The 15,954-nt window shown below is 34.4% G+C and overlaps 1 protein-coding gene across 10 annotated transcripts in view; it reads right to left on the bottom strand.

Moving 5' to 3' along the window:
- Window positions 1–15,954, bottom strand: part of EPHA5 (EPH receptor A5) — a gene marked incomplete at both ends in the record, with an annotated part of 324,390 nt that overhangs the window by 89,328 nt on the left and 219,108 nt on the right. For all 10 annotated transcript variants that reach the window (XM_082652895.1, XM_082652898.1, XM_082652897.1 and 7 more), the window contains one exon: window positions 8,317–8,476. In XM_082652895.1, coding sequence (XP_082509021.1) covers window positions 8,317–8,476 — 160 coding nt within the window. The remainder of the gene's footprint in view (window positions 1–8,316; window positions 8,477–15,954) is intronic.

The raw sequence follows: 15,954 nt of genomic DNA, 5'->3' as shown, positions 1-15,954 counted from the left end.
CCATTTTTTAAGTTCCTTTCAGTGATTCATTTGTGAGATATTTCTTTTTTTTTAATATAAAATTCAGTATTATTTTATAATTGGTTTGTAACTGGAGTATGATTGCTTTACAATGGTGTGTCAGTTTCTGCTTTATAACAAAGTGAATCAGCTTTACATATACATCTATCCCCATATCCCCTCCCTCTTGCATCTCCCTCCCACCCTCCTTATCCCACCCCTCTACGTGGTCACAAAGCACTGAGCTGATCTCCCTGTGCTCTGCGGCTGCTTCCCACTAGCTACGTATTTTACATTTGATAGTGTATATGTGTCCATGCCACTCTCTTCTCATAGGAAATAATTCATCAAGATTTTTTACTATTTATTCCTTTGTTTGCCCTGACAGCATCAATAATATCTCCAACTACATCAGCTAAATTTAAAATATATAGAATTTATGGGATACTATCAATACCTTCATACTTGTTCATTCTTTAGCAGTGGTTAAAAAAAAAAAAGTAAGCCCAGTATGATTCATGATTATCCTTTTACATTTTGTTAAATTTTTTAATATTTAAAGATACGAACCTCTAGTCATGCATATTGTCTATTTTCCTATATATGTTTATTAAGAATTAGTTGATTTATAATGTAGTTTTGGAAGAATAGCTGCAGAATGTTTTGGGAATATTTAAAAGTAAATTTTGGAGCAATGAAACATACTACCATTAAAAGGATGTTAATTATGAAAATTAATATTCTTTAGTAAATAATATGTTTCTTTTTGTCAATTATTATATATTTACATCATCCCTGGAAACTTTAAGATAGTATCTGTTGAGAAATATTATTGTTTTCCCGTATTTTGCTTCCCCCACTCCTGGTTACAAATCCATATTACATAAATATTCTCTAGATACTTGCTACATATTTGAATCATTGATTTAATCATTGAGACTAAAGAGTTTTGTTAGAGACAGATTATAAGAGTTTCTAAGGCCAGGGTGAGAATTTTGGATCTTTCTCACACAGCAAAATGTATCTGTTAACTTTCTTTATCAGGAGAATGTGATCAAAGTTATAATTTTTGATTTGTAATATGAGTACACAGGAGTTGGGAAACTTAAAACAGTATGGCAGTCAAATAAGCACATGAAACGATGCTGAACATCATTGGCTATTACAGATCTCAAATAAAACCACAATGAGATACGACTACTCCCCTGTCCAAAAGGACAAAATAAAATAGTGACAACACCAAATACTAATAATCATGTGGAGAAACTGATCACTCATACATTGCTGGTAAGAATGTAAAATGGTACAGCCATTCTGGAAAACATTTTGTTGGTTTCTTACAAAATGAAACATGCAATTACCATAAGACCCAGGCAATTGTATTCTTGGATAGTTATCCCAGGGAAATAAAAACTTAGGTTGACACAAAAATATATACCTGAATGTTCATAGCATTTTTATTGATAATAGCAAAAACTGGTATCAGCCCAGATATCTTTCAACAGGGGAATGGTTAAACAAACTATGGTACATACATATCATGGAATACGACTCAACAATGGAAAGAAACAGATTTGATATGCACAACGACTTGGATGAATCTACAGGGAATTATGCTGAGTGAGAAAAAATTCCAAACTTAAAGGTCATGTACTGTATGATTCCATTTACAAACCATTTTTAAAATATCAAGATTTAAAAATGGATGTTTAGATTTTAGTGGTAGCCAGAGATTAGTTATGGAACAGGAGTTGTTAGTGAAGGCAGTAAGTGTAGTTATAAAAGAAACAGAAAATATGAACAGACCAATCACAAGTAATGAAATTGAAACTGTGATTAAAAATCTTCCAACAAACAAAAGTCCAGGACAAGATATCTTCACAGGTGAGTTCTATCAAACATTCAGAGGAGAGCTAACACCCATCTTTCTCAAACTCTTCCTAAAAATTACAGAGGAAAGAATACTCCAAAACTCATTCTATGAGGCCACCATCACCCTGATACCAAAACCAGACAAAGATACTATGAAAAAAGAAAAATACAGACCAATATCCCTGATGAACATAGATGCAAAAATCCTCAACAAAATACTAGCAAACAGAATCCAGCAACACATTAAAAGGATCATACACCATGATCAAGTGGAGTTTATCCCAGGGATGCAAGGATTTTCAATATGCGCAAATCAATCAATGTGATACACCGTATTAACAAATTGAAGAATAAAAAAACATATGATCATCTCAATAGATGCAGAAAAAGCTTTTGACAAAATTCAACACCCATGTATGATAAAAACTCCCCAGAAAGTGGGCACAGAGGGAACTACCTCAACGTAATAAAGGCCATATATGACAAACCCACAGCCAACATCGTTATCAATGGTGAAAAACTGAAAGCATTTCCTCTAAGATCAGGAACAAGACAAGGATGTCCACTCTCGCCACTCTTATTCAACATAGTTTTGAAAGTCCTAGCCATGGAAATCAGAGAAGAGAAAGAAATAAAGAGAATCCAAATTTGAAAAGAAGAAGTATAATAGTCACTGTTTGCAGATGACATGATATTGTACATAGAGAATCTTAAAGATGCCACCAGAAAACTACTAGAGCTAGTCAATGAATTTGGTAAGTTTGCAGGATACAAAATTAATGCAGAGAAATCTCTTGCATACCTATACACTAACAATACAAGATCAGAAAGAGAAATTAAGGAAACAATCCCATTCACCATTTCAACAAAAAGAATAAAAGATCTAGGAATAAACCTACCTAAGGAGGTAAAAGACTCAGAAAACTATAAGACACTGATGAAATAAATCAAAGATGACACAAACAGATGGAGAGATATACCATGTTCCTGGATTGGAAGAATCAATATTGTGAAAATGACTATACTACCCAAAGCTATACTACTATCTACAGATTCAATGTAATTCCTCTCCAATTACCAATGGTATTTTTTACAGAACTAGAACAAAAAATCTTAAAATTTGTATGGAGACATAAAAGACCCTGAATAGCCAAAGCAATCTTGAGAAAGAAAAACAGAGCTAGAGGAATCAGGCTCCTTGACTTCAGACTGTACTACAAAGCTGCAGTAATCAAGACAATATGGTAGTGGTACAAAAACAGATATATAGATCAATGGAACAGGATAGAAAGCCCAGAGGTAAAGCCATGCACTTATGGTCAATTAATCTATGACAAAAGAGGCAAGGATATACAATAGAGAAAAGACAGCCTCTTCAATAAGTGGTGCTGGGTAAACTGGACAGCCACATGTAAAAGAATGGAATTACAACACTCCCTAACACCATACACAAAAATAAACTCAAAATGGATTAAAGACCTAAATGTAAGACCAGACACTCGAAAACTCTTAGAGGAAAATATAGGCAGAACACTCTTTGATATAAATCACAGCAAGATCTTTTTTGACCCACCTTCTAGAGTAATGGAAATAAAAATAAACAAATGGGACCTAATGAAACTTAAAAGCTTTTGCACAGCAAAGGAAACTATAAACAAGACAAAAAGACAGCCCTCAGAATGGGAGAAAATATATGCCAACGAATCAATGGACAAAGGATTAATCTCCAAAATATATAAACAGCTCATGCAGCTCAATATTAAAAAAAACAAACAACCCAATCCAAAAATGGACAGAAGACCTAAATAGACATCTCTCCAAAGAAGACATACAGATGGCCAAGAAGCACATGGAAAGCTGCTCAACATCACTAATTATTAGAGAAATGCAAATCAAAACTACAGTGGGTATCACCTCACATTCATTAGAATGGGCTTTATTGGAAAATCTACAAACAACAAATGCTGGAGAGGGTGTGCAGAAAAGGAAACCCTCTTGCATTGTTGGTGAGAATGTAAATTGGTACAGCCACTATGGAGAACATTATGGAGGTTACTTAAACAACTAAAAATAGAATTACCATATGACCCAGCAATCCCACTACTGGGCATGTACCCAGAGAAAACCATAATTCAAAAAGACGCATGCCCCTCAATGTTCTTTGCAGCACTATTTATAATAGCCAAGTAATGGAAGCAACCTAAATGCCCATTGACAGATGAATGGATAAAGAAGATGTGGTACATATATACAATGGGTATTACTCTGCCATAAAAAGGAATGAAATTGGGTCATGTGTAGAGATTTGGGTGGATCTAGAGACTGTCATACAGAGTGAAGTTATTCAGAAAGAGAAAAACAAATGTCGTATATTAACACATATAGGTGGAGTGTAGAAAAATGATACAGATGAACCGGTTTGCAAGGCAGAAATAGCGACACAGATGTAGAGAACAAACGTATGGACACCAAGCGGGTGGATGTGGGGGGCGGGGGTGGTGGTGGTCAGATGAATTGGGAGACTGGGATTGACATGTATACACTAATATGTATAAAATAGATAACTAGTAAGAACCTCCTGTATAAGAAATACATAAAATAAAATTCAAAAATAAAATAAAATAAAAAATAAAATAAATGGTTATCCCTTGGGGGAAAAAAAAGGGGGCAACAACAGAGATCCTTGTGAGGTTGATACTATTCGATATCTTGACTGTGATGGTAAATACACGAACGCTCACAAGTGACCAGATTGTACAGAACTTAATTCATACCTGTTTACACACATACACACAAAGGAGTATGAGGAAATGTAAGACTGGTGGATTGCATCAATGCCAATATCCTGCTTTTGTTGTTATACTATAGTTTTGCACAATGTTACCATTGGGGATACTGAGCAAAGTGTGCAAGAGCTCTCTGTGTATTGTTGCATGTGAATCTACAATTATCTTGGTAAAATTTTCATTTAAAAAACAGAATAGCATTATTCTAGCCATTGGGCTATACAGATTTTTGAATCAAATAGGTAAGAATTAGATGAGAGAAAGTATATTGAGGAAAAAAAATCATAAAAGAAACACAAATGTGTTCAGTAAATCTTGGGCAAGTAGAGACTAAGAAAGATTCAGTGATGTTTCCATATTTTCAAGACAATTTATATTAAGAAAAAAAAAACTAAGAAAAAGAGCTAGCTAGGTTGGCTGGATGGTTTCATTCATGCTAGGTGTATTTGTTGGCATGTTTTTATCATCGCCGTTGGGAATAGGAATAATGAAAGGGGTCAATTTTAAACAATTAATTGTATGCACAACAAAATTAAAGTGGGTTACAGTCAGTTATAAAACATAAACTAAAACCTGACAGAAAAAAAGCTGGAGATTTTCCACCCAAATCCTCATGATAAATAGTTTTTCTAAAATGAATATTTTGCATTCTTGTTTTTATTATTTGCATTTGGTTTTAGGGCTATATTTTTAACATAGAAGATAATGAAGAAGAAAAAGGAAAGCTCTTCATAACAATTTTGTAACTGAAGTATAATATAAATTAATAAGTTTAAAAAATTAAGCAAATCAAGAACATATGTCAATATATCATATCATGCAATTATGAACTGAATAATCAATTGGAAAATTCTTTGTAAAGTTTAAGTTCAAAGTAATGACTTTCAGATAATTTTTTGTCCTAATATACCTGAATGATAAGGTAGACTTTCCTTAACAATGGTGACTCATTAAAGCCAGGTTAACTGTCACCCACCAAATGAAAATTGCCAATAGCTTTGACAGCAAAAATGTAAATATGTTTAAGATACCATAACTCTTGACTCTAGTATTTGCAGATTGTGTTTTGGAAATAATATATGTATGTGAAAAATTAAATTATAGTATTAAGTAAATAATTGCTCAAGGGCTTCCCTGGTGGCGCAGTGGTTGAGAGTCCGCCCGCCGATGCAGGGGACGCGGGTTCGTGCCCCGGTCCGGGGGGATCCCACGTGCCGCGGAGCGGCTGGGCCCGTGAGCCATGGCCACTGGGCCTGCGCGTCCAGAGCCTGTGCTCCACGGTGGGAGAGGCCACAAGAGTGAGAGGCCCGCGTACCGAAAAAAAAAAAAAAAAAAAAAAAATAATTGCTCAATAATATAATTGAAGTGATTTCACAAAATACTGCACAAATAGTTGTCAAATTAATGGTATATAACACAAAATGAAGTGTTATTTTAATAATAATTGTGTATCTTCTTTAACTCCCTATTAGAGTATAATCCTGGAGAAGGGAGGGATTATGCCTTAAAGTTATTTGAGTCACTCACAGTACCTAGCATGAAAAATCTTTTGATGTGTAGGGAGTTAATGACAAATTTAAAAATAATGAACAAAACTATTATCCTAAAATGGTTCTTGACATAAACATTCTAATCTTCAGAAGATTATTCTCTCTTATTCTTAGGAGAGAAGTTTCCACGTGTTACTCATGTATACTTCTCCAGAGTCTAGCAAAGCCAAGCACATAACAGGGGCTCAACACATTCTTCCTGAATTGTATCCAGAAGATTTCTACATGAAGGTCAAAGGGGGTTGGTATGTAACAGATACTTGGTACAAAGAAAAATTCATTCTTAAATTGTTTGCAAATACATGTACACATAAGCAAGTAAAAATAAAATTCCACACTAAAGTTGAGGCAGTACATCTCTAAAATATTTTCATTATCTATTAATAATAACACTAAAATCTGATTTTGTAATAAAAATATTTGTGTGATATTTCTTTCCATCTAGAAGTTATGTAGGAAAATATTTAAAAGAAAGTTTCAGGTGAGACTTTGTAAAATTATATGGAAAATGACCTCATTATTTCTCTCAATGATCAGATTGATGGGTATTACCATACCTGGAAACTACTATTTAAAAAAAAAAAGTAAGGGAAAGAGCATCAAATAGTCTGAAGAAAAACTAGCTGCTGAACATGCCAACATCCTAAAACTAAGTATAATTTTGTAATCTTTTAAAGTGAGATTTTTCATTTGTAAAATTATCCAAGTACTCGAGCATATTGTGAGATATTATTTACTCTATGGCTTTGTTTCCAGAGTTGGTAAAGCACATAAGCATAAATAGAAACAAGCCCTATTAGGATGGCCAGCTTATATAATACATATTTCATTATAAATCCAGATCAGGGTCCAAGGTATGACAGTGAATAATCCATTGCCAATATTATGGAAATTTTATGACTAATTACTTTAATTCATATGAAACTTATTTTAAAAAGCTTTTCTAAATAGCATTAAATATTTAAATTTCAATATGTCAATTAAACTTCAGACATGGGACTTTCCTTGCATGGAAAGAAAATAATTTATCATTTTTCACCATGGCACCCTAATCTGTATAAAATCAAGTGAAGTCATACTTAGAAAGCTATTTTTAAAGTAATAAAAATTATCTTTTAGATAATTCAGTTAAACATGCTTTAAACAGAAATATATCTTCATTTTCTAAAGAGCTGTATTATATAGGTTTATGAACATTTTAATTTAATAGCTCTCCTAATCATTACAAAGTAAATCTGATAATTAAGGTCTTGTTTTGTTGGTTTTCAAAGGGAGGAAACATGCATTTTATTTTCTTCATTTAAAAATAAGTAATTGTTACAAAACTTGACTTTAAAAAAGTATATATATTTATTGTATATGTACAAACAAACACATTTACACATACTTGACATTTCATACTACTTCTCTGTGTTATTTTCTTCATAACAAGACATTAATAGTGTCAGTTCTTTCATCTATAAACAAGGCAAGTTATTGCTTTCTCCTAATCCTGCTTTAAATGTGTGCTTTAGTACAAGTAAGTAATCTAAATATTTTGTTTGACATTAAAGAAGAAAAAGTTTCATGCTATTTTTACTATTTTATGAAAAGAAAGGTACAAGAAGGGTTTTCCAGAAATATTTCCGGACCCTCCACTCAGAGATGTTGCCAGAGGTTTTGATTTTTTTCAAAACAATCAGACTGGTTCCTTAGAGTACCATTTTCTTGCCAAACTCAATACTAATGAAAGTTCCCTGTGGAATTTTCATAAAAAGACTAAGCCTAGTAGCATTGTTCAATAAAACAAGTAAAAAGTAAATGGCAATAATTCAATAAAGTATGGCAACAGTGGAAAGAAAGTCTTTAAAAGCAAGGTTTAAACAGTTCTTAAGGATCTGATATTTCATCTCCCTGTAGACTAAATGCTATGAGGATTGGGGACCGATGTGTTAACCTGCTAACCTCCCATAATAGCATGACAGATGCTTCCTACCTGAAGGAGTAATGCCTGGGAGAGAGAGAAGAAGATGGAGACTGACGGAATGCCCAGGGAGAGTACTGATCAAATGACTCTTTTCTGGTAACCATTACAGAGATATGAGTTGACAGTAATTAAAATGACTTACACACTGGGATGGTTTCAAACTCAAATCTTCGACTGAAGACACCATAGCCTGCTGCTGTGCGTGCTCGAATTTGGAAGACATATACTGAAGCTGGTTTCAAGCCCTCTGCGGTTATAGTTGTCTCTTTAGATTTGATAATTGTATAGCTGGTTTCTTGGTCCTTGGATTACACATGTATATGCAATAAAAAAAAGTCAAAAAATGAATTATTAATGACAGCAAAACACAGAATCAAAGATAAGAAAAAAATCAGAAAATAACAGATTTGCTATTAGTACAAATATGACATTTTACAAACAAAATCCTACGCACCCTAGTTGTGTTAGTTATATAGAACCTTAAAGTATTATCTAGAACTCATAGATGTAAGATATGTTCTCCACCCATCCGCCACACTTGCCTTGGGCAGAAACAGATATGTAAACTTTAAAAATAAAATTTCCAGGAGATACACTATTTTACAGATACACTAATTTAGTATTGCTAATTGTGAGCTTGTTTTTCTCATAAATGATTTATTGGAGTGCAACTAACATGCTGCTTGTTTATAGAGGAAGGTGACAATGTCTGATATACAGCCAGGTAAGACTTATGCCTTTTATCTTCAGTGAATTTGATTTCTTTTTAAATTTTATTTTATATATATTTTAATTTTTTAACATCTTTATTGGAGTATAATTGCTTTACAATGGTGTGTTAGTTTCTGCTGTACAACAAAGTGAATCAGCTATACGTAAACATATATCTCCATATCCCTTCCCTATTGCGTCTCCCTCCCACCCTCCCTATCCCACCCCTCTAGGTGGACACAGAGCACCGAGCTGATCTCCCTGTGCTATGCGGCTGCTTCCCACTAGCTATCTATTTTATATTAGGAAGTGTATATATGTCCATGCCACTCTCTGACTTCGTCCCAGCTTACCGTTCCCCCTCCCCGTGTCCTCAACTCTATTCTCTTCGTCTGTGTCTTTATTCCTGTCTGGCCCCTAGGGTCTTCAGAACTTTTTTTTTTTTTTTTTAGATTCCATATATTTGTGTTAGCATGAGGTATTTGTTTTTCTCTTTCTGAATTACTTCACTCTGTATGACAGTCTCTAAGTCCAACCACTTCACTACAGATAACTCAGTTTTGTTTCTTGTTATGGCTGAGTAATATTCCATTGTATGTATATGCCATATCTTCTTTATCCAGTCATCTGTAGATGGACATTTAGGTTGCTTCCATGTCCTGGCTATTGTAGATAGCCCTGCAATGAACACTGTCGTACATGACTCTTTTTGAATTATGATTTTCCCAGGGTATATGCCCAGTATTGGGATTGCTGGGTCATATGGTAGTTCTATTTTTAGTTTTTTAAGGAACCTCCATACTGTTCTCCATAGTGGCTGTATTAATTTACCTTCTGACCAACAGTTCAAGATGATACCCTTTTCTCCACACCCTCTCCAGCATTTATTCTTTGTAGATTTTTTTGATGATGGCCATTCTGACTGGTGTGAGGTGATACCTGATTGTAGTTTTGATTTGCATTTCTATGATGATTAGTGATGTTGAGCATCCTTTCATGTGTTTGTTGGCAATCTGTATATCTTCTTTGGAGAAATGTCTATTTAGATCTTCTTCCCATTTTTGGAATGGGTTGTTTGGGTTTTTTTTGATATTGTGCTGCTTGTATATTTTGGAGATTAATCCTTTGTCAGTTGCTTCATTTGCAAATATTTCTCCCATTCTGAGGCTGTCTTTTCATCTTGTTTATGGTTTCCTTTGCTGTGCAAAAGCTTTTAAGTTTCAATAGGTCCCATTTGTTTATTTTTGTTTTTATTTCCATTTCTCTAGGAGGTGGGTCAAAAAGGATCTTGCTGTGATTTATGTCATAGAGTGTTTTGCCTATGTTTTCCTCTAAGAATTTTACAGTGTCTCACCTTACATTTAGGTCTTTAATCCATTTTGAGTTTATTTTGTGTATGGTTTTAGGGAGTGTTCTAATTTCATTCATTTACATGTAGCGTCCAGTTTTCCCAGCACCACTTATTGAAGAGGCTGTCTTTTCTCCATTGTATATTCTTGTCTCCTTTATCAAAGATAAGGTGACCATATGTGTGGGGGTTTATCTCTGGGCTTTCTATCCTGTTCTATTGATCTATATTTCTGTTTTTGTGCCAGTACCATACTGTCTTGTTTACTGTAGCTTTGCAGTATAGTCTGAAGTCTGGGAGCTGGATTCCACCAGCTCTGATTTTCTTCCTCAAGATTGCTTTGGCTATTCGGGATCTTTCGTGTTTCCATACAAATTATGAATTTTTCTGTTCTAGTTCTGTGGAAAATGCCATTGGTAGTTTGCTAGGGATTGCACTGAATCTGTAGATTGCTTTGGGTAGTATAGTCATTTGCACAATGTTGATTCCTCCAGTCCAAGAACGTGGTATATCTCCCCATCTCTTTGTATCATCTTTAATTTCGTTTATCAGTGTCTTATAGTTTTCTGCATATAGGTCTTTTGTGTCCTTAGGTAGGTTTATTCCTAGGTATTTTATTCTTTTTGTTGCAATGGTAAATGAGAGTGTTTCCTTAATTTCTCTTTCAGATTTTTCATCATTAGTGTATAGGTATGAAAGAGATTTCTCTGCATTAATTTTGTATCCTGCTAGTTTATCAAATTCATTGATTGGCTCTACTAGTTTTCTGGTAGCATATTTAGGATTCTCTATGTATAGTATCATGTCATCTGCAGTGACAGTTTTACTTCTTCTTTTCCAATTTGGATTCCCTTTATTTCTTTTTTCTTCTCTGATTGCTGTGGCTAAAACATCCATAACTACATTGAATAATAGTTTTGAAAGTGGGCAACCTTGTCTTATTCCTGATCTTAGTGGAAATGGCTTCAGTTTTTCATCACTGAGAACGATGTTGGCTGTGGGTGTATCATATATGGCCTTTATTATGTTGAGGTAAGCTCCCTCTATGCTTACTTTCTGGAGAGTTTTTATCATAAATGGGTGTTGAATTTGTCAAAAGCTTTTTCTGCATCTATTGAGATGATCATATGGTTTTTCTCTTTCAATTTGTTAATATGGTGTATCACGTTGATTGATTTGCATATATTGAAGAATCCTTGCATTCCTGGGATAAACCCCACTTGATCATGGTGTACGGTCCTTTTAATGTGCTGTTGGATTCTGTTTGCTAGTAGTTTGTTGAGGATTTTTGCATCTATGTTCATCAGTGATATTGGTCTGTAGTTTTCTTTTTTTGTGACATCTTTGTCTGGTTTTGGTATCAGGGTGATGGTGACCTCTTAGAATGAGTTTGGGAGTGTTCCTCCCTCTGCTATATTTCGGAGGAGTTTGAGAAGGATAGGTGTTAGCTCTTCTTTAAGTTTTTGATAGAATTCGCCTCTGAAGCCATCTGGTCCTGGGCTTTTGTTTATTGGAAGATTTTAAATCACAGGCTCAATTTCAGTGCTTGTGATTGGTCTGTTTATATTGTCTATTTCTTCCTGGTTCAGTCTCGGGAGGTTGTGCTTTTTTAAGAATTTGACCATTTCTTCCAGGTTGCTCATTTTATTGTCATATAGTTGCTTGTAGTAATCTCTCATGATCCTTTGTATTTCTGCACTGTCGGTTGTTACTTCTCCTTTTTCATTTCTAATTCTATTGATTTAAGTATTCTCCCTTCTTTTCTTGATCAGTCTGGCTAGTGGTTTATCAATTTTATCTTTTCAAAGAATCAGCTTTTAGTTTGATTGATTTTAGCTATTGTTTTCTTCATTTCTTTTTCATTTATTTCTGATCTGAATTTTATGATTTCTTTCCTTCTGCTAACTTTGGGGGTTTTTTTTCTTCTTTTTTCTCTGATTGCTTTAGGTTTAAGGTTAGGTTGTTTATTTGAGATTGTTCTTTTTCCTTGAGGTAGGATTGTATTGCTGTAAACTTCCCTCTTAGAACTGCCTTTGCGGCATCCCATAGGTTTTGAATTGTCGTGTTTTCATTGTCATTTGTTTCTAGGTAGTTTTTGATTTCCTCTTTCATTTCTTCAGTGATCTCTTGGTTATTTAGTAGTGTATTGTTTAGCCTCCTTGTGTTTGTACACATTTTTTCCTGTAATTGATAGATAGTCTCACAGCATTGTGGTCAGAAAAGATACTTGATACAATTTCAATTTTCTTACATTTACCAAAGCTTGATTTGTGACCCAAGATATGATCTATCCTGGAGAATGTTCCATGAGCACTTGAGAAGAAAGTGTATACTGTTGTTTTTGGATGGAATGTCCTATAAATATCAAATAAGTTCATATTGCTTAATGTATCATTTAAAGCTTGTGTTTCCTTATTTATTTTCATTTTGGATCATCTGTCCAGTGGTGAAAGTGGGGTGTTAAAGTCCCCTAGTATTATTGTGTTACTGTTGATTTCTGCTTTTATGGCTATTAGCATTTGCCTTAAGTATTGAGGTGCTCCGAAGTTGGGTCCATAAATGTTTACAATTGTTAATGGATTGATTAATTGGATTGATCCATTGATCATTATGTAGTGTCCTTCTTTGTATCTTGTAATGGTCTTTACTTAAAGTCTATTTTGTCTGTTATGAGAATTGCTACTCCAGTTTTCTTTTGATTTCCATTTGCATAAAATATCTTTTTCTAACCCCTCATTTTCAGTCTGTGTGTGTCCTAGGTCTGAAGTGGGTCTCTTGTAGACAGCATATATATGGGTCTTGTTTTTGTAACCATTCAGCCAGTCCATGTCTTTCGGTTGGAGCATTTAATCTATTTACATTTAAGGTAGTTATCAATAAGTGTGTTGCTATTACCATTTTCTTAATTGTTTTGGGTTTGTTATTGTAGGTCTTTTCCTTCTCTTGTGTTTCCTGCCAACCAAGTTCCTTTAGGATTTGTTGTAAGGCTGGTTTGGTGGTGCTGAATTCTCTTAGCTTTTGTTTGTCTGTAAAGGTTTCAATTTCTCCATCAAATCTGAATGAGATCCTTGCTGGGTAGAGTAATCTTGGTTGTAGGTTTTTCTCTTTCATCACTTTTAATATGTCCTGCCAGTATGGGGATTCCCTTGTGTGTTATTTGTTGTTTTACCTTGCTGCTTTTAATATTTTTTCTTTGTATTTAATTTTTGATAGTTTGATTAATATGTGTCTTGGCATGTTTCTCCTTGCATTTATCCTGTATGGGACTCTCTACGCTTCCTGCACTTGACTGACTATTTCTTTTCCCATGTTAGGGAAGTTTTCAACTATAATCTCTTCAAATATTTTCTCAGTCCCTTTCTTTTTCTCTTCTCCTTCTGGGACCTCTATTGTTTAAATGTTGGTGCCTTTAATGTTGTCCCAGAGGTCTCTGAGGCTGTCTTCAATTCTTTTCATTCTTTTTTCTTTATTCTGCTCTGCAGTAGTTATTTCCACTCTTTTATCTTCCAGGTCACTTATCCATTCTTCTGCATCAGTTATTCTGCTATTGATTCCTTCTAGAGAATTTTTACTTTCATTTATTGTGTTGTTTATCATTGTTTGTTTGCTCTTTAGTTCTTCTAGGGCTTTCTTAAATGTTTCTTTTATTTTCTCCATTCTATTTCCAAGATTTTGGATCATCTTTACTATTATTACTCTGAATTCTTATTCATGTAGACTGCCTATTTCCTCTTCATTTGTTTGATCTGGTGGGTTTTTATCTTGCTCCTTCATCTGCTGTGTATTTCTCTGTCTTCTTATTTTGCTTAACTTACTGTGTTTGGGGTCTCCTTTCTGCAAGCTGCAGGTTTGTAGTTCCCCTTGTTTTTGGTGTGTGTCCCCAGTGGGTAAAGGTCGTTCAGTGGGTTGTGTAGGCATCCTGGTGGAGGGGACTTGTACCTTTGTTCTGGTGGATGAGGCTGGATTTTGTCTTTCTGGTGAGCCAGACTGCATCCGGTGGTGTGTCTTGGTGTGTCTGCAACCTTATTATGATTTTAGGCAGCCTCTCTGCTAACCGGTGGGTCTGTGTTCCTGTCTTGCTCGTTGTTTGTCATAGGGTGTCCTGCAGTGTAGCTTGCTTGTCATTGAGTGGAGCTGGGCCATAGCATTGAGATGGAGATCTCTGTGAGAGCTTTTGCCATTTGATATTACGTGAGCCAGGAGGTCTCTGGTGGACCAATGTCCTGAACTCGGCTCTCCCGCCTCAGAGGCTCCGGGTTGACACCTGGCTGCAGCATCAAGACTATGATTGTGGAGGCTTGGTGATTCCAAAATCTGATATAGTAGGCCAGCAGGCCAGAGACTCTGGGAAGAGTTGCAGCCCAAATGAAGGCCACTGGCAGAATCCCTTGAATTTGATTTCTAAGCATATTTAGGGGTTGGGAGAAGGAATGTGAACTTCACTGGAGAAATTTAATTTTAACTCACTAAGTCGAAACAGTGAGTTTTAAAGAAAAATTTCACATAAGCAAAATAATTTTTCCTTTTTTAAAACTTCATTTTTTCACTCTCATGTGTTTGGGCTGGGTTAGTAGTGAATGGAGATGAAGGGGAAAAAGTCACCTAAAAGATAGCTTTGGAAAGTGAAACAGAGAGGAACTATTCCTATTTTGACTGCTAACAAAAGTCTAGACAAACCATCTATAACTCCTCATTATCTCTGAAGTTACCACTCTGAATATAAAGTGTTAGATACATAAAGATTTAATACACATTCCCTGCTTTGAACTTTCTCTTCCCTTATGTTTTTCTGTGTGAATTTTTGGCTAAGCTTGTTTTTTCCTTAAGGTCTTTTCACATGTATTAAATTTCTGATAGATATTATAGGATGAATTAAAGATAGGTTATGATTAGAGATTTTATTCCCCTTTTTTAAGAATTGGGCTTTACTTAAAAGAACTGATTGATGCCTGTAAATCATTATTTTCTAAATATTTCAGGGAATTTTGTCTTTACAAGCAGAAAAAATGTATTGATTTTTAAAAAAGATCCAAGGGAAACAACATGCAAAGGATTTATTTTTCCTAAATGAGAAAAAGAAAATTGAAAACAAGAAAATAACATTTATTTCTCAAGTACTCTAGTAGGAATAAGGTTATTATTTAATGTTCATAATGCTATTAAAAAGTAAAACAAATGCAAACCACACTCCTTGTTCCTTGAAGTTTACAGCATGCCATGCTGTGCCTTTAGTGTGAACATTGAAATCACGTGCTAAAACACAGCAAACCCATTTTTACTTTATCTTCAGTTTCCTTATCTGTAAAATTGGGATAAAAATTGGTGGCTGGATATTCTCACAGAAATGTTGTAAGAATGAAACAGATAATGCCAGTGAAAACATGTATTAAACTGTAAAGCACATGTTTTAATTGTCATAATTATTATTTTAATTTTTTTCTAATTTGACACATCAAAGTCAACATCTAACCATATTCTATGCTACCACCAATACAATGTACAATAAACAATGGGTAAATATTCTTCCCTTAAAGCAGTTTACCATTCCTCATTTAATACGTTCAAACATATAAAATTTTCTTAGGGTTATGTATATCCAAATTTCTCTATAGATAGATATGGTTTAAATTCTAATCCAAATAGGTTTTTCTGATTCAGTCTACATAAACAATTGATCTTTGTTTTTTTTTAACACTCACGTTAGTTTAAGTGCCTAGTCTC

This window comes from Grampus griseus (assembly GCF_964374135.1).
Source record: "Grampus griseus genome assembly, chromosome: 4".
Classification (NCBI taxonomy): Eukaryota; Metazoa; Chordata; class Mammalia; order Artiodactyla; family Delphinidae; genus Grampus; species Grampus griseus.
The sequence above is the reverse complement of the archived record's forward strand: the minus strand, read 5'-3'. Positions and strand labels throughout refer to the sequence as shown.